Source organism: Camarhynchus parvulus, chromosome 2, assembly GCF_901933205.1.
Source record: "Camarhynchus parvulus chromosome 2, STF_HiC, whole genome shotgun sequence".
NCBI lineage: Eukaryota > Metazoa > Chordata > Aves > Passeriformes > Thraupidae > Camarhynchus > Camarhynchus parvulus.
Genome location: NC_044572.1, coordinates 39,259,227 through 39,284,216, shown reverse-complemented (window position 1 = coordinate 39,284,216; position 24,990 = coordinate 39,259,227). Strand labels below are relative to the sequence as shown.

The 24,990-nt window shown below is 37.4% G+C and overlaps 1 protein-coding gene across 1 annotated transcript; it reads left to right on the top strand.

Annotated features, from left to right (window-relative positions):
• Positions 1–1,142: 1,142 nt before the first annotated feature.
• NGLY1 (N-glycanase 1) lies at positions 1,143–24,990 on the top strand. The gene is made up of 12 exons (XM_030971698.1): positions 1,143–1,324; positions 2,404–2,518; positions 4,504–4,734; positions 8,158–8,317; positions 11,514–11,736; positions 12,455–12,576; positions 12,990–13,135; positions 13,317–13,427; positions 15,657–15,821; positions 17,101–17,289; positions 20,424–20,601; positions 21,037–24,990. Exons 1-12 carry the CDS (start codon positions 1,143–1,145, stop codon positions 21,210–21,212), a joined length of 1,998 nt encoding a protein of 665 aa, XP_030827558.1. The 3' UTR covers positions 21,213–24,990.

Below are 24,990 nucleotides of genomic sequence, written 5' to 3'. Positions count from 1 at the left end.
TTCTTCCTCACAGTTCTTTCAGTAGCAGCACAAACCAGAAGTCTAGAAGACGAAGACCAAGGGGTTTTTTGCCTCTCTGGGACGGACTGTGCGTAGTGCAGGGCAGATGTCGCAGCGAGGGCGAGTCACTGCAGTGACATTCCTGCTCAGGCGGCCCTGGTGACCTGGAGGTGTGGCACCCTCAGTGCTGTCAAACCAGGGCACTACAGAAGGGGATTTACGTCCTTAATGACGTTAGTGCCTGCCAGGGGGCTCCCGATGTTGCAAAAATATGGAATAGGTAAACATTTTCTTAAGAAATTATGTTCTTTGATCTTTGTATACTTTCAAGCCCAATTGACCAGAAAGGAGATGTAATCAAGCTCTAAGTTATGTGCAGGTGTTAGAAAGACAAATTGCTTGTTGGCAGAATGCTTTTTTAGGGCTCCACATGTTTCAGTGAAATCACACCTCAAAGAGGTGGAGGTTTACAAAGCTTGGGAAGAAGGATGTACTACTGTCAGTGGGCACAAAGAATGAGGAATTTATTTGACACAAGGACATTTGGCAGAACTCCCAAGATAAGGAAGAAACTAGCAAAGCCAACTCAGCAGCAGTGCTGGGATCAGCTCTGACTGAATAAAAAGGTAATTCTGGCAGGAAGTTTCCAGCCATTGACTAGAGAGAAAAAATGAGCGTGTGGAATAATCAGCGTAAGAAGGAATCATTTAAACCAATAGAAGATAGCATTTTTATTAATAAGAGAACTGTGTAACTTGTATCCAATGAACAGGGATGCCTTTGTTTGCTACAATGTATAAACAGTGATAAATTTTGGTAGCCATCGTGCTGGCCTTGTGCACCCCTTTCTGCACAGATCTATAAATAAACCAAATACCTCGACCTGCAGATTGGCGCCTTGTACACTGGGTGAAAGAAGCTGCTTTGAGACACAGGACCCGGTGTAACCGGGAGGTCCTGCTGCCCAAGGGGGTGCGGGGACAGGGTTAAACCCTTTAACGGGGCTCTTTAGGGCCCCCCCAAACGCGCGGCTGTGAACGCCGGAACTGCGCGCAGTCACCCCACCGCTCCTGCTGCGCATGCGCCCAGCAGCGGGCGGTGCTGCCCGGCTGAGGGCGGTGAGCTCGGTGCTCGCACGGCGCATGCGCCTGGTGCAGCGCCGGGACCGGGCGGAGCGGCGCGGGGGGCGGGCAGCGATGGCGGCCGCCTTGGGGCTCTCGTCCTCGCCGGGCTCCCCCGCCGTGAGCGAGCTGTGCCAGAACAGGCGGGAGATCTTCCTGGAGGCCTCGCGGCTGCTCCTCACTTACGCTGACAACATCCTCCGGTGAGCGGGGTCGCCGCCCTCGGTCCGCGGGCGGTGCCGCAGGGTCCCGCCGGCCGCTCCCCGGCTCCGCGCGGCGCCTTCGGTTCTGTTGTGTAATACCGGAGTTCAGAAGCGTCTCGCGTGGTTTTGTCGTTATTTTAAAATTAATGTTGCTTACACTAACAGAGGTGTAGTGTTCTGGATTTCTATTTCTTTATTTATTGCTGGTTGGTTTGTTTTGAAAGTTTAGGAGTTTGTGCATTAACCACAAAATGATGCCTTATTTCTGATTTTTCACCTTAGGTGGGTATTGAACTACCTAAAAAAACTGGATGCACAGCAAGTAATTTAACTTGATTTAAACTTATTTTTTACTTAATTTTGACATTTTTTTATTCTATTTTTCTGCTTGCCCTATGCTTCTGATTTCTCAAGGTTGGTACCAAGAGTTAATTATAGCTGAATTTCTGCGAGGTGGCTCTGTCGCGGGTGCCCATACTCGGCAGTACGTGTGATTGACCTTGGTGTCTTCGGCAGCTCCTGGTGTATGGGCTGCCCCTCCCTGTCTGTGTCTGCCTCGTCAACCACTTGTTAAAGCTGCTGTGTGCCAGAGAATGGCGAGTCCCGGGCTGGCTTCTTTTAAAAAAGGAGGCGAGAGAAAAAGGTTTTTAAAGGAATTGAAAGGGGAACTGAGAGGCAGTACAGAGACCACAGTTGTTCCACTCAAGTACCAAGCAGTTTAGCACAGCTTGGGTGGAGGGGCCAAAGCCATCCAGCATTAATCTAGCAGGTTCAATTAGAATGCACCAGATATGAAGGGATGTGAAGTTGTCTCTAAGTGTCATCACTACAGACTTAGCCCTGCTGGGTATGACTGCAAAACATGAATTCATGCACATAAGTTGCCAGCTAAACTTTAGCACTGGTTGGTAACTCAGAACTAAGTACAAAAAAACATTTATAAAGTCAAGTTTTATGTAGGTTTTGCCTAAGTGATGTAAATGACACTAAACTTTGAAAAAATTTTTCATAGTGCAGTTACCCAGCTTTTAAGTGTCTACTTCATTTGCAGATATAATTATAACTTTCAATTTGTTCAGGAATCCCTATGAGGAAAAATACAGATTAATTCGGATTGGAAATCCAGCATTTTCCACAAGGTTGTTGCCTGTCAGAGGAGCTGTTGAATGTTTATTTGAGATGGGGTTTCAAGAGGTGAGTATAATGTAGTAACGTGAGGTATCTTCATCTGTTTACATAGTAAAATTAAAAATTGGAATTTTTTTCTGCTTCTTTAGTTGCAAGGCAGTAGATTTTAGGGCAGTTGGTGTTTTCTTTCAGTCCTTGGGTGCAAATATCTGTAGCTAACCAGCAGAGAATGTGGCTGCTTCAGAAAAATGGTGAGCTAACCGAATGCATAGCAAGATTTTTGTTTTGCTGCTCAGGCGCTGCTGGTTTACTGAATGGCTGGATACACATCCATGCTGGCACAAAGGAAGTGGGGGAAGAAGGGTGGAAACCCCTTCTCTTTGTAGTAATCTGCTCTTTGGTGAACATCAGACATTGTAAATGGGTGTTGAATATGCCATTTTAAAGAGAGAAAAAAATTTAAGAAGCCCTGCTCTTCTTCATGTTCCTACCATTAGCAGGACCCTGTAGTGATTTAGATAAGGGAAGCTGATCTGATGAAAACTTAATCTTCCAAAACAAAACCAGAAATGTTTTTCAGCCAGTTGACAGCGCAGCTGCACAAGTACTGGTGTTGTCATGACAGCAGTGAAGGGCGATAGACTGACTGTTCAAGTAGTACAAAACCCATTTTTAAAAGTTATGAAATGTTATCCTAGAATAGTGTTGCGTGAATCTTGATTCAGTTGCAGTCAGAAGGATGCATTTCAAAGATTGCTTTGTGTTCTGAGGTGGTCACTGTCTTGGTGGAACTTAAACTGCCAAAGCTTGTTACAGAAGCAGTTTTTATAATTACTGGAAAGCTGGTCTAAAAACCCAACTCTTTAACAGTGCAAAGCTCTTGCTTTGCTTTAATGTGTCTGTTTGATGCCACAAACTGTATGGGTATGTACATATGTTACTTAGGTCCAGCTGTCGTGAGACCTTTACCTTCTCCTTGGGTAAAGTTATTACTGTAATTTTTTAATTAAAAGAAAAAGTCTACTGAAAGAAGTGGTGACTGCAGGGGGAGAAATGGTTTGTGGATTTATTCTCACGCTGGTGCTCAGGAGACTTTTAATGGTGTATTTTAACCAGGAGGTGGGTGGTGTAGCTAACAGCAGGTCTCTGAGAGTGTGTTGCCTCAGTTTTATAGTTATTGTGTCAGTCAAAGCTGGAGCTCACAAGCTTCTCTTCAACTGCATGGCTAATACTGTTCTTACTTTTGTTTCTGCTTGATAATGGATTGATACATTCCATTTAGTTTTGTTGTTTTTTTAAGTGTTAACACCAAGTCTCCATCTGCAGTGATATGTGACCTTAAGTAACTGTAGGTAAACAAATTACCTTGATAAATAGAAGTACTGCAGTGGTAGAAATTGAAACTGTTAAAGGATGAATGCTTCAGGATATTCATGTTTTTAGTAACCTGTTCCTTTATGTTAAGTACACATTTGATTCTGTCATAATTACTGACCTCTTGTAATGCTACCAGTAATCATGCTGCAGTCAAAAATAAAACCCAAAAGTCAACCCAGGTACCAGTTGTAACAAGAGTAATATTGCCTATCTAAGAACTTAAAACTTCAACATAAAAGATACCAGTATGTATGAGAATTTCCAGCAGATGCTGTTCTAGGGGCATCTTCCCTCAACATTGGATGTCTTCGATGTGTTGCCTAGGATTTAATTATGGTACTGTGAGAACTGAGCATTAATTGTTCATTTCTGTTGTTGCTGCTTTCTGTGCCAAACCATAATTACATAGCCCACGAATGGCTCCACAAAATAAATTACTAACCAAAGCATGTTGCTATGAGCCTCTTTCTCTAGATTGACTCTAGGTTCTTCATCTGGTAGGCTTCTGAGGCTGTGAGAGGCTTCGAGCTTCTGTTGTAAGGGACCTAATCTAAAAAGCTGAATCCTGCCAAGCCATAGGATGCTAACTTCCAGTAAATACTTCAGCTATAGCTACAGATCATTGACCAGCTTAGACCTGCATTGATTGTTGAATTCGCTTGTCTAAATTTCAGGGAGAAACTCACTTGGTATTCCCTAAGGAAGCTTCAATTGAGCAGCTACGTAAAATCAGAGACTTAATTGCTGGAGAGAGGAGTAGCAGACTGAATGAGTCAAACCAAATCCACAGATCAGGATCCTCTGAAGCTGTCAGCAGCACTCAGACAGCCGTACAACGCCCTTCGAGACCTGTTGCCCCTGCCCGTCAGCAGCCAGAAACATCACTTGTGCAATCTCTTGAAATGGTAATTGTAATCTGCAAACTTCATAGGCTCATTAGTCTTGCATATAAAGATTGAAGAAGAATTAACTGTTGTGACTGTTAGAAAGCTAACTATCAGAGAAAATGAGTAGACTCCAGATAAGCACACTGTTAAGCCTAGAGCACCTCGGTCTGACCACATAGCTGATCTCGCTTTAAGAAGGTTGGACTAGACATTTTTTTCCCCCAGTGGTTTCTGAAGGTTTTTGAGTGTTTTCTTCAGTTTACATACAACTTAAGCATGAAATGTGCTATAAACAGAATATTAGCAAGAGATTTTGTTGAAGATGTCCGTGAATATTCTGATGATCAGAGTGTCAAGAAAAAAAGCAGATATGTATTGAAAAGGAGCAGCAAGATGGAGAACAAGGGGGAGAGTGGGAAGCTAAGACTAGGGTTGTGTTTGGTGTTTGAGAGCCATCAGAAGAAGAGGAGCATAACCATAATGCTTATAATTGTTGGTGTCTTGATTCTTGCATTATGATCTCTATCTGTAGGCCTATGAGGAGGGCTTTCTTTTTTCACATGTGCCTGTCATTAAAAACAGAAATTTAGCCAGACAAGGACAAATTTATAGTTATTTAGGCTAAGTTTCCCTTGTCCAAGAAGTTGAGGTGACGTTCCTGATCAAGACAGAGCAAAGTCCTTTCATCTGATGTTAATGGGCCTAATGGGAGAAGACTCAGCACTTCATACAACTTTGAAAAACTAAGTTACACCTCTTGGTAGAAGCTTTTAAGGATGCTTTGGTTTAACTTTCTGAAGAGTTTTTCCTCCTAGAACCAGTGTCACTTTGATCTCAAAGTTAGTGTAAGATGAATCCCTCCAAAAGCTCAATTCCCATGCATCCTTAAACACAATTTGCGTGTTTTATGTTATTATTATCAGTATATTGTTGGATATGAACCATGACATACTGTTTCTTCCCAGTGCCCACCCAAGTCAGTGAATGAGAAATGGCAAAGCATTATTTGAAGTGATAGCTTTTGGGCATAGAGAGCACTGAATGAGCCATCCTCACACAAAAGGTCTTTTGGGAAAGCCACTGTTGTAAGGCATGTTGTATTGAGGCATTTAATGTAATTATGTTAGCATGGCAGTAGTTGCCTCTAAAATGTGCTGACTGGATTTGTTTTACTTTTGGAGGTTTCTGGGTTGGTTTTTTGGCCTGCTTCTGGATTTTTACTGTTTCAGCCACTTCTGCAGTGGTGGTTGGAAGCGATTATGGAACCTGCAGAGGGATTTGCTGCTGCTGTACTGCTTAGTAAGGGAAGCTTTAAACGTTGAACCTGCAATGACAATGATGCTGCACAATGTTGACACAATGTATTCTGAGGTTAATCCTTTCAATTTCTAGTTATTCTGCCCCAACATACACTAGTCATCAGAGTTGTGGATCCATTTCTCTGAAACTATTCATTTTCCATGCCTGGGTGATGGGACCAAACTTACTACTATTTAGAGGCATTACTAATGCAGTGTTGTCACTCTGCTAGAATGCTGTATTTAGCTGATCCCTACAGGGAACTATATTGATAGGTCTCTGAGCCATTGAATTTGGTCTTTATAGTCTGAATTGATTGGAAGGAAGTCTGGCAGTGACCTGGCCATTTTGCTTGCACAGCAGTGGGGGGTTTGATTTCCAGTGAGTATGCTGCAGAGTTACAGTTGTGTTATTGTTGTATGCACTGCTGACAGATGTCAGAGAGATTTAGAGTTGTTTCTGTAGTGCAAGCATTTTTTTCTTGCCTGTGTTTCACCTGTCATTCATGGGAGGCCTGGTAAACACAGGGAAAAGCTTACTTGAAAGAACAGAGGAATATTCATAAATACACAGCTCTAGGAACCTAGCCCACCATGAATTTGCCTCATTGTTTTCTTCCGCATTTCTTGTTATAAAATATTCTTGACACTTAGGAGAAGGAGAGCTATGGCTAGTGTTAATTCTGGTGGATGGATTCTGATCCCTTCCTGAATGGCATAGTGATTACAGGACGAAAAGTGTATCTAAACTTAGAACTGCTGCCAGGTTCACCTGGCTTCTACGATTAAATGTTTGCATAACACTTCATACAGTGGCTTTTATAAAGCAGATTAAGCACTACTGTAACACTGATGGTTTTGCATCAGAAACCTGAGTTGTCAAAGAGTCTGGGAGTCCTGTTGTGCTGAGCAATATCCCTGCATACCCGTTCAGGAAGCTGATGGACCATGAAGGTCATAAGGCCTTTGGCAGTCTCTAATGTCCCTTATTTCTTCCTTTCAACTTGCATTAAATGAATCTGGACACAATGGAGTTTATAATGTTAAACCAGTTACCTACAGCTGATGAGCTCCATGAAAAGCAAAACAATCTCTGTTCTGTTTTAGCAGTTATGAAAATTAAGGACTGATCCTGAAGTACTGTAACAGCATCAAAGCAATCACTTGTAATTTGAGTGCTCCTTTAAAAGAAGTTTTCTTCTGAAGAGTTCTCACACCTGGGTGTATGATACTGCATTTGCTGCAAGCACCTCAGGAAAGCATTGCGTTTTTCATTAAATTAAAATCGTAGTTAACAAGGCTAAAGGCTGAAACACGATGTAGCGATAGAGAAAAGGTAATTTAGCAGTGCCACAGGCTTCCTCCAAAAATATGCCAGACTCTTACTTTCTAAGTCCCATTTCACGTTGTGTATTGTTCCCTTTTAAATGGGAAAAAATGGTTTGCTCAGCTACCAGCTTCATTATTATTACCCTCAGCTGTTAGTTTTGGTATCTGTGTGTATACCTTATTGTGTGCAAGATGCCTCTAGGTGACACTCAGGATAACTGACTGAAGGAAACCTTGTTCTTATATCCAGTTGCTGCTGAAACAGACTGAGTGGTTCAGTGGCTGGGTACTGGGCTGTCTATATAAACCTCTACCAGAATTGATCTCTAAAAGAAGGAAGTAGAAACAGACAAGCAACATTCATGAATAAGAAATAATAAGCAGAATTCATCAATAATATAGTTCTACAAACCAGTGTAGCAGTGTCCAGAAAATAAAAGTGATTGCATGTCTTTTTGTGGATTTTGGATAAAAGGTGTCCAAAAGAAAGGTGGAGGGGATTAGGTGGGGAAGTCAAAGACTTTCCCATTAGAGGTGTCTTTAAAAACAGTTTTCTCCCTAAGTTAATTGATTTTTCACTCAAGACACTATTCAGAATGCTCAGAGACAACAAGACTAGCTTTACAGTTTGGGTGGTGGTGTCTTCAGTTCTTGTTGATATCTTTGCAAATAAACATTTCACCGATAAATAAATATATAATGTAAATATGAACATAGAATTATGACTGACTTAAACTAAAATAGAAGAAGCTTGATTATTCTGCCTGAAGGTGAAAATTCATAGATCATCTTGTGATTAAAAATCCTTTTGCAGGCTGCAGAAATCTTGAAAACACTTCAAACAAAATTTGAGGGTCTTGTATTGATGTATGAGAATCCTTCTATTCAGCAAAAAGCTCTGGCTGCAATTCCCCTCCAGGAATTGAAAAGCAAAGCTCAGAAAAAGCTAGCACAAGCTACAAGACTGGACAAAGGTAATACTGCCGAGTTAAAGTGCATATGAATGTAGAAATGTTCTTTCAAACATACTTAGAAACATCTTTCAAACATTGTTGATGTGTGTTTGGTCATATGTCTGCAAGTTCCAAATGCTGTTTCTAAATTGGAATGGCCTTCTTCCTAATTTGCTACTTACTTCTCTTATTTTTATTTCTCTGTTGTCATCCATCTTTTACTGCTCTTATGTAGAAATTTTGGACTCTTAATTTCTGAATTAGTAGAAAAAACACTGGGGAAACAAATGTTGCATTCCTTGAATCTCAAAAGAAATAGCTGCAGAAGAGGAGGGGAGCTTCTTGTTCAAGTAGTCATTGTTATGAAATTCTCAGAGTGCAGTTTTCCTGTATGTACTACAGTTCTAAATTCAGAATAAAATTTTTAAATACCACTTGTTTTCTAAAGTGATATTGGTGAGATTTTGAATGAGATCTTTCCAAGATGCAACCTGATTCAAACAAATGATCACTTTCCTTCCTAATCCGTAAGTGAATAGGGTTATACCCTGTTCCTCATGGAGCTAGATATGAAATGTAGGCATAAATACTTGTGGCATCAGTGTTTAAAATTTATATTTTCTTCATAAATGTGACTTTGTTTTGAATGTATAAAGTTTTTGTCAGTTAAAATGACATATTTCTATTTTCAGGGGATGGTTCTAGATTTGTTTCAGTGGTATGGTGAAATGTTGCTTCTATAGGATAAATGTTTTTAAAAATACAATTCCAAGATCATATTTAAACAAAAAAAATCTTTTTCACCATGAATCTTTGATAGAAGACTGTTTCAAGCAATTCTGCTAAATTTATAGGAATGCTCTTGGTTTGCAAACCGAAAATAATCTCTTCACATGTTTTTTATAAATTACTATGTGGTGTCTCATACAGCCACACAGTAATATGTAATTGTGTCTTTGGCATTAAGGAAATTTTTGACAATGGATATTCTTGGTAATTTTTCTTTTATAAAACTGTATTGGGAAGTAAGAAACCATGTGAACAATTACAAAGCATTCTTATTCAGCAGCATGGGACAATACAGTGGGGAAAAGAGATTTAGCGCTAATAAATTACAAGTATTAAATTTCTTTATAAAGGAAAAAAATCAAGAACAAGCCTGCCTCTTAGACTCTAGTAGTACTGTGCACATTGTTTAAAAAGGGGAAGGAAGGGGGAGGAGTGTCCTGAGTGCTTCTTCCCAAACCATCAGACTGATTTAGTCAAAATGGCTTCCAGACCTTAATTTAGATACTGATAAAAGGGAAAGGATGGAATTCCACTGTTTCAGATTGTGACAGCCTCAAAGCATTTTTCAAGAGCTTTATAGAAACATTTGTTTTGGAATGGACTGTGTATGAGATGTTTGGGTAATTGGTTTTCAGCTTCTTGGTTTCTGTCCTGCTACATTAAGATTGTCACCTGCAGGAATAAATACTTAGTGCTAGGGGACACTTGTGTTTAGGATAGGCCTTGCAACACATAGTGAGCATTTTTGGCTCATAAAGACTAGGAAGATAACAGTCATTTGATGAGAATTGTAGCTTTGATTTTATTATTTCCCTTTGCCACATTTCATTAGAAAGATAGACTAAACAGTCAAAAATAGCTGTGTATCACAGCCAACTGTTTCCTGTTCAAATAAATCGCATTTGTCATTTTTCCATGTGATGTTTTAATGAAGGATTTATTTTGCAAATCAAGGGAAGAACATTTATAGCGTAGCAATCATATTTTCACAGATGGGTCTAGTTTGAGTGTTGTTATCCAGGAAAAGAGAGTATGGCCTGTGCTAGAAATCTTCTCATTCATCTTTTAGCAAAAAGTTTGAATGTACAAGCATATGCATGTTGTAAGCAGTGAGCCTTTCTCTGAGTGTTGAGGCACAAAGGTTTTCCACATACATGAGTAAAAATGGAAATTTTGCTATAATTAGAAGTCAGGTATTTTTGCTTTGATTAACAGATGATCTCTTCTCAAGCACTTCATGATCTTGGCAATGTGTGTTTAATGGCGTTAGTGCTCCTACAGAGCCTTTTGTACCAAGGATGGCTACAGTTTCAGAGCAAGATGTGAAATGAGCTTAAACACTCATCTTAGGGGTTTTTTTCACCATCCTGAAAAAGTGCATAAATTTTTAGTGCAACTGCCTTCAGTTTCCTTTTAGCAGCATTTTTACGAATTTATTTTATGTGTTAATATTCATTAGTCAAACTTGTGTGCACTGTGACTAGAATAAAGCTGTAGTGCATAAAAATAATCAGGCAGTAATACCTATGAGTGCAGTGTGGCCTAGGTGATAAAGTTATTAGGAAGAACTATTTGAATATTTATGTGTCTGAGAAGGAAGAGTATCTCTCTGCACATTGTAACAGGATGTGCATTTAAAGATTCTAAGAAGTTTAAATGAATGGATCTTCCTTGAAAAGCTGGATTTTTAGATTTGTTTTTAGGTAAAATGGGGCTATTTCCAGGTGTCAGAACAGTGAGAATATGTAAGTAGATTCTAACTCCTGTTGTAAGCAGGAAAATGAGCCAGAAGAGTCTGGTGTGGTGAAATCAGCTAGAGTAGAAAACAAAAGACATCCAGTGTCTGCCTTGGGTAAGCTGAGAAAGGTGTTTATTTGCTGAAATTCGAACAAACTCAACATGTTTGCATGGTATATACATATTTTCTACAATAATTAAGCTGTGTTTGTATAAGGTCTGTTTATAGAAAAGCCTGTACACCTGGTTGTTTAGATTGCTGCCAGTGTCTGGTTCTTGGTATGTTGAAATCAAAGCAATTGTTATTCCTATGAATAGGAAAATATTTTGGAGCAGAAAAATAATTAACTCTCTGTTCAAAAGTCCTAGAAGAGTATGAAGAGCATCAGGAACTTCATCAGGCTGAAATGTAAATCTGACTCGTTTTTCTGAAAAATTTCTTATTCTCATCTAGCTGTAGTATTAAGTACTGCAGTTTTTTGTTCTTAAGTTTGAACTTACTCAGTCTTGACAACTTAAGATTTTCTTTTTTGTATGCGTTTAAGTAATATACAAAGCTTTTTAATACAGATTTTATATTTAAAAGTACATAAAAATATATAAAGGCCCAGCAATGCTAATTTGCATAGACACTGTCAAGTTCAACTAAATTACTTTTCCATTTGAACTGTGTGTTGTATAAATTTTACAGGTGCACATGTGAGTGAAGAGGATTTCTTATTGTTGGAGCTTTTGGACTGGTTTAAGACTTCCTTTTTTCATTGGGTAAATAGTCTTCCTTGCAGCAGGTGTGGTGGGCAGACAGAGCCTAAAAGTGGCTCCCTGTTGCCCACTGATGATGATCTAAGGTGGGATGCCAGACGAGTGGAAAACCATTACTGCAACCAGTGTCAGCTCTGTAATAGATTCCCAAGGTGAGCATACAGAAACTTGCTGTCTTTTTTCTTTCAAGAAACAGCTTTGTATTTGTGTATTTTGTGAACAGGTGAGAAAGTTGTTTGTTCAGAGAGTAGAGAAGCTGTTTTAAGTAACATGATAGAATGTTTGATGAACCAGCAATTTCTCTGCAAGATCAGAGATTTTTAAAAACAATACGTGCTTTCTCTTATGTGGACTTGTTCTGAATACTTGCCTGGGTTGTTTGGGGTTTTTTTAATGTTAATTTGAGGAACTACAGCTTCTAAATAAAATATGTTAATATTGGCAACTATATGTAGGTAGTGTTTTGTTGCTGCAGGGAGAACTTCACTTCTGCAGGAAATAACAGTGTAATGTACATCTTTTGCTGAGTCTATAGCAGAAGAGCAAATATACAATTTATTTATGCTTTTGTGACATTATGCTAACTGTTTAAAGGACCAGAATAAAAGTAATATTTTAAGATGTCTAAATCAATTTTGAAAACTTAACCAGATGTGTTTTGGTGCTGCTATAAATGTATGATGGAGCCATGTGAGTTGAGGTAGCATTCTGCTCAGATGTATTTTGTGCAGTATAGCAGTTATTTCCATTATCTTCTGTGGACTGACTGATACTGAAGTCTGTTCAGATCATCAGAACACGATGTAAAGATTTCTGAAAGGTGAAATGTATTTTCAATTGTTCTTGTTTTGTGTTGTTTTTCTCCTGTAGGTATAACAACCCTGAAAAACTTCTGGAAACCAGACGTGGACGCTGTGGCGAGTGGGCCAATTGTTTTACACTGTGCTGCAGAGCTGTAGGGTTTGAAGCAAGATACGTCTGGGACCATACAGGTATCAGTATTCTGGATATTGTAACGTTAATACAAACCTGTGCAAGAGGAGGTTATGCATTTTATGTCTCTCAGATCATATTAGCCATCAGGCAGCATGTGCAGTTACACAGTCAGCCAACAACGACAGTGTACATTCAATTTCCTGTTCTGCCTGATGAGGTGAAATACAGTTCTGCAGGTAAGGTCAGGTGACTGATTTCAGAATGATACAATCTTTAGCTGAATGTAAGGGACTGTGATCCTAAGAAAGAGCAAGCTTTCGTACTGTTTCTCTATCTGGATGAACAGAAAACATGTTCTTTCACCTGTTTCTTCATTTTATAAATTGGAAAAAGGTACAATATTCTGCAAGATTAGAATAGAGGGTCTATCTTTATAAGTCACTGTTTATTCTTGGCCTTTGTTACATAGATCATGTGTGGACCGAAGTATATTCTTCATCTCAGAAAAGATGGCTTCACTGTGATCCTTGTGAAAATGTCTGTGATAAGCCTCTTCTCTATGAAGCTGGCTGGGGAAAGAAGCTCTCCTACATAATTGCATTCTCCAAAGATGAGGTAGGAGTAATGATGCTAATAATGAACAAACTTGCCCTGAAGTAAGCATGCAGTGTGTTCCACCTTGGTGTGATTTTCCAAATTATTGTAGAAAAGCATAATTTTATTAACTAGCCTCTTTAAATGAAGCAAGATATATGGAAATTTTTGGTTGCTTTATTTTCTTCCACTTGTGCTTGAGGTGGTTGATGTCACCTGGAGATACAGCAGTAAACATGAAGAAGTACTCTCTAGAAGGACAGCGCTCAGCGAAGCTACGCTGCGAGAGACGATTAATGCACTAAATAGAACGGTATGTAACTTCCCTTCAGTGGGTTTCTGAGAGTGAAATACAGCTATCTGCAGGAATCTGTGAAGTCCTCAAACAAAGGAATGCATTTGGTAACCTCACAGGGATATCCATGCACTATGGATAATAAAAAATACTGTTAATGACCCATTTTACCCTGAATACATAGGAATCAGTCGCAGTGCTGAACTTGTGGGAAATAATATTCTTACATATCATTATTTATCTTATCATATTATCTCTTACATACACAGATGTGTGTGTGTATATATTGTTTTTCTTAGGGACTTTGGAGCAGACTTGCTGGGAGTAAACTGCAGCTCTTTAGTAACTATGCGGACTCCTTCAGGGTGACTGAATGTTTTCCATGTCAGGGCTGCTATAACTTGAAAATGTTTACAGTTTTAAGAAATGCACGTTTCATTTTCTTTCATTAACTTTTTACAAGCTCTAGGATGTGAGAGGAATGATTCATGGGCTGTTTCCAAGACTTCCAAAAGGTGTTGATACCATCAGCAGAGCTTTGACTCAGAGCCACGTGTATTTACACTGTTCATGCTTAACATCCCCAAAATACATGCAGCCATTTGCACCTGTGTGTCATGGTTCAGAACTTCTCTGCTGAGCTTTTTCCACTCCCTACCTGGGGCACCAGGAATTAATTCAATGTACTAGAATACCATAAAACCTTGAACCACCTTGAGGTTTCCATTTTGTCCTTCCTTCCTTACAGGGCTAATTCTCATGCATGGAAACTTTAGTTCTAGTGGTAGTATACAGCTGATGACTTAAAGAACAAATTAAGCCTTTTTTGAGGCCTACTGGCTTGAGAGTTATAGCCATACATTAAGACTGTGAGTAATTGAGCTGGACTAATATTTAGAGACCAGAGCTTGAAATAATTTTAACAGTAATGAAAAATTAAGAGTCACAGAGCAGAGCACTGAGAAGAGTAACCAGAGCATCAAAGTGCTTAAAGGAAATTGTGGATTGGTGTTGTTAATTTAGGATAAATCATATCAAGCTTCCTCTGAGCTGGATCAAGATCAGCAGTGATGCATAGGGATATCGTAAGTGTCAGGACAACTGTTAAGACTCAAGAAGGCCTAATGTTTCCTGGAAAACTGCTGCAACCACTGGTTGTCATCCATCAACAGAAGTAGAGATGTGTTTCCCCCCTTGCTGTGTTAGAACTCATATTTGGCATCTGGAATTTGTTCAGCTGGAGCTGTTTCTCATCATTTCTCTGTATCTACTTTTCTTTGTACAGTTCCATATTGTTTGGAACAAAAAATTCTTCAAATGTTTCTTTTGTGTAATCTCTATTAGCAAAACTTGCTGGGGTCAGAGCTGCTTTTGGGATAATTGAAATGCTTATCAGCCTCAAGTTTCAGGTCCCAGTGGGCTGAGTGTGCATGCCTTGGGTGATCACCAAAGCAGAAAAAAAGATGATGTGTGTAATAATTTATATACTCAATGCTGAACTTTTTTCAGCCCCATGTGAGTTTATCCACAGTTAAAAGAATGAAAGGCTTCACATTCCAGACTTGTATTATTTGACATGAAGATCATGTAGACAAAATACTAACATCTCAATGAAATTTTTTTAAGTTGTTTACCAAAAAATTGCTTATAGTTCTATTCGTGTAGGTAAAGACATGTAATTCTCTTTTAGTTTTCACTAATCTTTCTGGAACTAAGTTTTTCTTGATTTTCTGACATCTGAAAAACAGAGATGTCATGGTTTGTTTATGACCCAATCAGTGAAATAACGCTTTCAAAGATTTTTGTTTGGGCTTAATCACAAAACCAAAACTGTTGCCAACCAAGTCACTCTGCCTTGGAGAAGAAAATGATTCTTGCCTTCTCCCAAATAATACTGAGAACAGCGATGGTAGAGTATACATATGAATAGCTATAAAAACTGTTATGGAAGTGTTCTATCATCCAAATAAATGTATTAAAAACAAAGCACAAACATTACTTTAAAACAATTCCACACAGTGCCTGCAAGTTCCTAGAGAAAACACTGCTGTCACATAACTGTGTGCTTATAACTGGTTTGTATTTCTATTTGTGGTATAAGATTAATGGCTCTAACAATCAGTCTAGACTTTAAATATTAATCCAATTTTTTCAATTCTGTTTTTCCCTGTTGGTGTCACTCTAGAGCAGAATTACAAATACCATTTTTTCTGAATGTTTTCTTTTTTCCTAAATGTCTTTTTTCAGAGACAAAAGTCTTTGTCAGAAAATAGAAAAAGAGAGCTCCTGGAAAGGACTATTGTGGAGCTTGTTGAGTTTATTTCTCCTAGAACACCTAAACCCGGAGAATATGGTGGAAGGACATCAGGCTCAATGGCTTGGCGAGTAGCCAGAGGTGAAATTGGTTCAGAGGTATTTAACTTTTGCACTGTTGACTGTCTTAGAAGTGGCTAACTAAGGCTTTGTGATTTTGGTCTAAAAAAAAAAGACACTTCATGGTAGATAGCCAGATTCAGCTCAAACAAGTGAATCTTGCAAAAACATTAGGTGAAAGTTTGATGTGAATTCAGTAGAGGTCCATGAGTTATTTTTGAGAATTGATGGTGGTCTATGGATTCTAATAATGTTTGGGACTTCTTGATATAAAGTGTGTTTTGTTCTGAAAAGTTAAAAATACTTTTTTCATTTAAATTAGTTAGTTTGGCAGAACTAGAAAGTTTAAGTTAGTTAAATTGGGAAAACTGTAAAAAAAATTTGTATTATTAGGTACTTCAAGGTTTTAACCAATAGTAGGTTAGTTCCTGGTTTTAACCAATAGTAGGTTTTGACCAAGTATTTTTGTTAATAAAATGTGGGAGCAATTAGAATTGTGTGAATTAAGCAATCTCTTAATAAGCTTTATTGATTTTCACATCAGTATTTTTTCACTGTTTCCAAAAGCAAGGCCTGACCTTTATGCTAAGATACAGTTTCCCAGAACCATAATAATATTTAGTTTCAGTTAGGATGCAAAGATGTGGCCTCAATTTTGTAGCAATCCCATCATGTGGAATGTCTAACTGTCCTGAACAGAAACAGTTAAGTGAAAGTAATGAGCTTCTTAAGATTGTCTTAGTTTGAGAAACTAATAGTTTATTGCAGTTCTCTGTTGTTTGGAAGATTTATTTTCTGAAACTCTTAAGAACAATTACTTAAAAAATATAATACTTGAAGTTAAACAGTTTGTACTTTTAAGTTTTTTGAAGTTGATTTGTAAACTGGCATACACAAGCACCTGTATATGGTAGTCACAGGCTTGCTATTCAGAATAATCATTTACTTATTCACTGTACAAGCAATGTACTCAACATAAAAATTTTCTGTTCTGAAACTCTCATTTCTTACTTAGATGATACTACTTCATGTTAGTTTGTTAAAAAATTACTTCTAAAAGTAATTATTTGAAAATTTAAAAAATAAAATTACTCCTCTGCTCTAGAAAAGTTGCAAGTGTGCTGTAAGGAACTGTTTTAAAACTTTTCTTCTGCAGAAATGGTTTTGTACATGACCTCTCTTAAAAAGGACCTTTTTTTTTTTCACTTGGCAGCAAAACTGAATTGCAAAACCATGACATACTGTTTAAAAGTAATGTCGTCTTGAGGGAATTTAGGCATTGGGGAATGAAGATGCTTGTATGTTTTTGCTTTTTCAGAAAAGAAAAGAAGTAGTTTTTATTCCCTCTGAAAAGGAGAAGACATCTAAACTGTTCCATCTCGTCTACAATGTAATAGATGATAGTTATACACGGATTTCCAATAACAATGAAAAAATAAGTGGCTGGGAAGCAGGTGTTTGGAAGGCAGAATCTATTTGGAGAAAGGTTGAAACAGATTGGAAAATGGTAAGAATAGCAATTATTAAAAGTCTATAATGTTCAGTAAAATTATGATAACTCCAGTAAAACAGAAAACCCTTGCCAATGTTTGGATTCAAAACCTCTCTTGGTGCCCATAGAATTTAGCAGATGTTAGTAAATGCTGTTGTTAAGATTCAGTAAGATTGCCAGATGTTATGAGAAATTAGAAATAAATTTAACTTGTCTTTCAGAAAGGACGATTGAATTCTCTGCAGGTTGGCAAAATCCTTGCCAGAATGCCAAATTTATAAAATGGCTTCCTTAGGCTTGTGGGAAAATGCTGTTTTATTGAAAAGTACTTCTCTGGAAATAAAAAAAGGTGTTTGTTGTTTTAAGAATAGTTTTATAGCATATCATATCTCTTTATGTAGGAAGGAAAGAAATTGCCATCCTAAATAATACAATTCCACCTGCAAGAAGAGAAGAACCTATCAGTTATCCAGAATATTGTATACCCTGCCCAGAATCCTTCCCTAGTGTCAGGACTGAGCAGCACAAGAGTCAAAAGCTCTAAATCTAAGACGAGAATTGCTGCCTGTGGAGTGGGAAGGGGTCATGTACTAGCAAACAGCTTTTCCCACAACAGCGACCAACGGTGGAACTGAGCACTCTTGTCAGGGACTAGAGCATGTCAGTGCTTTTTTCCTCTGTCATTTTACTAGTCTGAAGGGTCTCTGACCAAATATTCTTCTAGCTTCCCATTGATAAAAATGGAGCTAAGTATGTATCTGCCTCTTGAGGTTTTCTCTCCTGGGTCTGTACATAACTGACTTGCAAAATGCAGTGGGGGAATTACTTGAAGAGGCTATGCTGCCCTAAAGAGAAAGAATAAGGAAAGAAACGGGAGAATTGTACAAAAGATGTCACAACAGGGTAGACTTAATAGTAAAAGAGAAGTAACAGAAACTCAGAGTAAGGAACAGATGTTGTCTGCTTCTCCAGGATCTGCTAAAAATCTGATAGTACATTATGTTTGCAATTCTGCAATGATCAGTTATCCTCACTTTTACGAGAAACATGTTGTCCCTGCACTGAAACTAAACTACTGTTTTTCTCAGCTCTACTAATCAGATAAGACAGGGTGGGACTAATCTATAAGACCAGGCAAAAAGACTTTACCCTTGTATTCACTAACACCTCAAAAGGATGAGATTATGGCATTGAGAAATTAGGAGCTGCAGCTCCAGGTCTCTCTTATGCTTGTGGGTAAGGCATGTTAGTTCTGCAGGAATTTGCATCCTACAAAAAGTGTGTAAGAATCTTAGAATTTAAAATTTCTTTCCTTTGGATGTTGTTTGTATAATGGGAGATAACAGCAGAGGGAAAGGTTGTTTGGGGTTTGCCTTTTCTTTTAGTACAAGAATGCAGCTTTGGAGTATGATTCAGCAGCCATCCAAGAACTTAAAAGCCAAAGGAACCTTTACAGTAATACTTGGTTAACATTTATTATGTGATGAATGGAAAGGCATTTAAATCTGAAAGCCACAGAAAATGTATCTGTAAGTGTTAGATGAAGAGTAACAGAAAATAACCACTTGGTTTTATGGTACACAATGCGAACAGGTACAAACCCCAAATTCAGTCACATTACCCAGAGATAAGCTGGTATCCAGGACCACAGTAGGTGATAGTAATAGTGTAAGAACCTATAGATCTGAAATCCATGGATTGGTGAAAGGCTTGTTTTCCAGAAGAATTGCTGCAGTGGAAGAGAATTGAATGAGTTGGTTGGTTGGTTACATTTTTTCCCTCTGAATTCAGACATTTTTCAAATAATACTAGAAACAAAACAGCCAAGTTTGAAAGTTAGGGGAAAGTCAAAAAATACACAAAAGAAAACTAAGTTCTTTTTTTCTAATTAAATGCTTGGATAATATAATGATAGATGAAACAGACTAATGTTTGAGGCTTTTCTAGTGTTCCAAACTGCATTTAGTGCATTTCAACCAAGTAGTATTTAATGGGGTGTTTTGGCTTCCGTACTCAAAGACAGCAGTACAGTAGGATCTGATCAAGGGAAAGCTCTTGCTAGAACCAGCTGAGATACTCAAAAAAATATGTGGAGGTCAGCACTTTAATGAACATTAGGATTACATTGACATGAAAACAGCTTAAATCATTGCATTTTCATAGGTGATCTTCAGTGTAAGACCTCACACCTTTAGGGGTTTTGAGCTTACTTCAATATGAAAATAGTAACACTAAAATTCTGTTTAATAGTCTGTCAATTACATTTCTATATTAGGTGGGATCTTTAGTAAAACTAACTACTGTGTTTTATTATAATTTTATTCTGGTTTGTTCTCTCAAGAGTAAAAAATAAAGAGCGGACTAAGTCCACTCAGTATGATATTAATCAGAAGCTTGGACATGACAGAATTTTTATTAGTTTAGGATTCCAAAAGAATCATAGTAATTTGGACTCTTGAAACTGTAGTGTCTATTATTTAGGTTTGCTGATGATAGATGTTGCACTTGAAAGAACTGTCAGGCACTTGTGACCAAATTCTTGAGAGGGTTCATAGTAACTTTAATGAATGTTAATATGTAAGCGTGGCTCTTCAGCCAGGTGAAGTTCAGGACAGCATTGGGACTAAATTAAATTATACAAAGTTGTAACAGTTCAAATAATGTTAATATGGTATTTATAAATGGCTGGCATGTATGATTTGCTTTGACTGAGACACATCAGGTCCTAGGAGAAGCAGTGTGCAGTCACAGCTGATGAGTCTACTGATTCCACCATTCTTTCCATCAGCAGTACTGAACAACTGAAGTGATACATGCATTTAAAAAGACCCTGAATTCTCCTTCTTTAAAAAATATAAGCTTAGGTGTTTTTGTGGCTTGAACTTTACTATGGATATTGAAATAGTTTAGTGTTCCCTAGCAAGGGGCTGTGAATGTGTACAATTACCTAACTGTGGAATATACTTGGGGATGAAGAAAGAGGTTTTTAATATAAAATTGTACTTTGTACAGTTTTAAAGATTATGGGGCATGACAAAGAATGAAAATGTGCTATCTTAAAATTTTTATGTCCTTGTTATGAGGATTAATTAGATGTGTGTTGGTCATCTCAGTTTTTGACATGCTGATTGTGTCTTCTTTCCATGTAGGTTTATTTAGCCCGAAAAGAAGGCTCATCCTCTGCTTCCATCAGCTGGAAGTTTGAGTGCAAGTCAGTTGGTCTAAAAATAGATAACATTTCAGTTAGGACAAGCAGTCAAACATTTCAGAGTGGAAGAATACAGTGGAGACTTCGCTCTCCTACAGCAGAAATTGCTCTGATAGGAGGTAAGTGTTGAATTTAAATAATGTATTATATCATGTAGCAGAGGTGTTAGTGGAAATAAATAGTTTATATGGAGAGAGTACTGTGCAAACACTAAAAACAAAATATGAATATTCTTTACTTTTCCAACAGCATTTCTTAGCAAGGTCAAGAAAATACTGTACATTTAATTAAAGGTGGTACAAAACTCAGTTTTATTAATATACACAGTCCTACCTGCAACAGGGCAGGGCAAGCAAGAGCACAGAGTGAATACAAGATACTTGTGTTTTACTAGGAAGGATAGATGCCTCTATGTCTGGTGGCAAATGAATCTGAGTAGTTGCAACTGAAATCATTAAACATCCATTAGAGCTTAGCATTTTTAATGCACATTCTGTTATTATATACTGCTTGGAGCTGTGGCTTACTGAATTATCTGTCTTTTCCTCCAATAGATAAAAATCTTTGCTCCTATTCAGATTTTTCTGGAGCAACGGAAGTTATGTTGGAAGCAGTTCTAAATGGAGGGGATGGTGAAACTGCATGGCAACACACACAGCTGTTTAGAGAGAGCTTAACAGGATGTGGGGAAAATTGCTTGGAAATAATTATAAAACTCAGTGACCTCTGAGAATCTGAACTGCAGAAGTGTACTTTGGATTCCTTGAAGAAATTATACCATGGATACAACATGAAGATTTGGTTGGCAATTCGTCTTCATTCTGCTGGCAGATTATTTCCTGTTTCACTGCTTCCATTAAACCAACTTGAAACTGCACGTGTATTGAATAGGTAAACATCACAATGAAAACCTCTTTGCTATAAAAAGAAAGACAAAAATTAAGGGATTGAACCATATTAAGGGTTTGAACCAATTAAGGGATTGAACCCTTTTCTTAAATTTTACAATGACAAGGAAAACAATTTTTAGGAAGCAAAACATGATCATATAAGCACAAAGTAATTGTAATTGATTTTAATTTGGAGTTTTGGGATTGGATTGCTGGTTTTTTGGGTTTTTATAATCTACTTGGGAAAACAGATTGAATTCTGTTTTCCAATTATAACAGATGCTTCTGATGATTTCAAAATATTTTAAACAATATTAGAGGATTTAGACATTTTTTTAAAAATTGATTTTGTGTAGTATCCGGAAGTGCTGAAATTAAGTAAATTTCAATATTGCTTCAAAATTTCCTTGTTAAATGTCTAAGTATTAAACCTGTGTTTAATACCTAGAACTATTTGGAAGCATGGTGGTTGCTGGGAAAATAACCTCATTTTGAAAGAAGTGTTCATTATGTACCTAAAATTGTCATGGCCTGTGATAAGAAATTGAGGCTTAAAACTGAGTAAGAACATCATATTTTTTTCTATGAAAAAATAGGTTATTCATTATAAATGCTTTTTTAATAATATTAATTCGGATTTGCTTAATAAATCTTTTACAAGTTAGGCATGTAGGTTGAAATCCTTTTAAGCTCTTGTCTTGACTTGCTTTAAATACTCTTCCTGAATTTGATGTTAAAGTATATACATTTTTTTTCTGTTCAGTTAATTCAGTGTTTACATTTATTTTCAATCAATATAATAAAAAATACTATCCAGGAGACATCAGATGTTGCAGTGCTATGAATAAAACATGGAGTGAATGTTCAGATTAGATAGTCTTTATGAGAATGTGAGGAAGGCCTTGCCTGGATTATAGAAGAGATACTCTAATGTAGAACTAAAATACAAAGTTCAAACTATGGTTTTATTTTTAAATAAGTGAGAATTAAGGATGATGCTCTCAAGATCAGTGTTTCTAAAGTTTTTGTTCCTTTTTCTGATCTTTCCAACCTCTGTATTGATTTCCAGTGTTTGTCAAAAATAATTTATGTTGAAATAAATGTTTGCTGACCTTTCAACAAATCTAAGCAAATATAAAACTATTCAGATTTTATTAGAAAACTGCATATGCACAGTGAACAATGGAATCTTAACAAATAGTAGATTATGGCAGCTCAGAATTGACAGAACAATGTGTGATGGATTATATACTTTAGAATGTAAATGAACAGTTTATGAGGGGAAGTAGAAGAACCTCATCCCTACAATACAGATTAACACAGTGACAGGGTACTTACTGTATTGTACACACTGGAAGAAGAGTACACACTGGAAGGGTGTTTATCAGTGCTTGACTAATGCAAAGTGAATTTGGCAATCTCCATTTAAAACTACTGTATTTGGTTTCAGTTAAACACTTTTTCTGAGATTTTGAGTGGCAACTCAACAGAAGAGTATTTTAGGCTAATATGGATACTACCTTGGCAGAAAAAAGGAAAAGGAAGACAACTCAGGTGCCACCAGTCAACAAAACTGTTTCTAATTGATATTTTGATAGCTGAAAAAGTTACTGCTTTAAAGCAGAAATTGTTTTTGCAGTGTATTAGAGGACCTTGAGGAATTGCAGAATTCCTTAACTGCATCTGATAATTTGAAATCAGAAGGCAGAATATATTTAAAAGTAGTAAGATAAAGTAATTTTTCTCATCATTTTAGTCAGAATCTCTAGGGGAAGAGTGATAGCTGCAGATAACTTAAAACACTAATGTAATTGAAGTCCATTTTTAAAAACCTTGAATGAATTAAAAAGTTGGAAAAATTCCTTGCCAGTCTAATTAATGAAGTAGTACTTCTGTATTTATAAGATCACATGCAATGAATAGAAGTGCTTATTTTAGGAAAGAATTAATAAGTAACCCATGCTGAATAGAGCTAATATGAAAAGTTTAAATGAAACTTGTTCAGTTGTCTTTTGAAGTACCCTATAAATAAGGAACACTTTGAATCTCTTCACACATTGTTTTAAAGGCACTTATTTCCTCTGCTGATCTCCATTTCACCCCAGCTTTTAATACATTTTAATTTTTATTTTAACCAGAGGTAATTCCTCATCTGCAGTTGTTTAATGTTAACTTACAGTATTCTGAATTTGCAGTATTACATGGTGGAAAGATCTGTGCTGCAGTCTGCTCTAAAAGTATGGTTACTAAGTTATGCTGGCAATGGTACAATACTGGGTGAGTGGTAGATGGTGATCAGGGCACATGTAGATAGAAATCAGTGCTTACTCAACTTTTTAGAAGTTTGAGGAGGTGGAGATTAAATGAGGTAATTAAAAATACTGTTGCCTAGAAATATATGGCTTAATACAGGTAAAATCAGCAATGTTTTCTAGAATCCAGCTTAGTCAGGTGCATTTTAAAGAACAGCTGGCTGTTCACTGTGCCATCCATGGATACCTTCCAGGGTTGCACTGAGGTCTAACAGTGAAATCTTTTCCATTAAAAGTTTACATAAATACTACATTACCCAGTTAATGCTTGCAAACTGATTATGGGGTACATGGTTTCCAACCGAACTATGTGGGAGCCTGTGCACAGAATTCCTCCTTTCAAACAAGTATTTGTTGCACTGTTTTCTGTCTAGAGTTGATCGTCTAGCTGTTGGTTTCTTCATATCCTGTTTTGACATTTAATGCTTAGTAATTTCCTACACCCCAGGAAGTTGCTGGGAAGTTGTATCCTTAAAATACATGAAGGAAGCCCCTTCTAGGCAGTGTAGAAAGAAAGAAGAGGTACAGAGCACAGCTATGCAGGAATCAAACAAACTTCAGTGTAAATTAGATAACCTACAATGAGAAGTAAGTAGTGAAAGTTATCTTATCTCGTCTTGTAGGAAAATCTGTCTCCTTAACTCATTTGTTAACATTGGAAAATTTTTCACATATAGCGGGTTGCATTTAAGATATAATCCTTATTATGTGCAACGTCAGGAAATGTAGAACACTAAAAATAAAGTGTGTTTGTCTCTATAGTGAGGTGGAATGAAAACAGATGGCAGGCAGCACATATGGCTGCCAGAAGCTGGGAACACCCATTTGCAGAGTTCTTGCAGCTCTAAACAAAACAAGCCAAAACAAAGGAACTACAAGAGGGGCAGAGATTGTTCCAGGCAGATATCAGGATATCTGTCTCTTTTCCACACCCACACTCCTCATTTCTTTACCTCTGGTTGCTCAAGCTAGAAATGGAAGTAAACTGCTAGTTAAGAATTTAATGGACCTCCTAAGTATCTGTCAAAACTTAGCATTTCTTCAGTATAGGCATTATTTAAAATAAATATCTGATTTCCGTTGTAGGAAATCAAATTTTGTTCAAACCCAGAGGCTTGAATGGAATATCTGAAGTTTTGCCACTGTTGTCCAAGCAATTCAACAACATAAAATATGTGTCAATATTGAAGGGACTTCTTGTATCTCAGCTTCATATCATAATGGAAGGTTGAGAAGGAAATTGCAGACACGTGCCTTCCTTAAACTCAGTTGCTGGCTTAGGTCCTTTCTATACTTTGCGTATTTT

Excerpts from the sequence above, each read along its gene's own strand:
- NGLY1 (XM_030971698.1), top strand. The coding sequence starts at position 1,143 with ATGCGCCTGGTGCAGCGCCGGGACCGGGCGGAGCGGCGCGGGGGGCGG. Across the intron at positions 1,325-2,403 it reads TACGCTGACAACATCCTCCG|GAATCCCTATGAGGAAAAAT; the intron begins GTGAGCGGGGTC and ends CAATTTGTTCAG. Across the intron at positions 13,136-13,316 it reads TTGCATTCTCCAAAGATGAG|GTGGTTGATGTCACCTGGAG; the intron begins GTAGGAGTAATG and ends CTTGTGCTTGAG.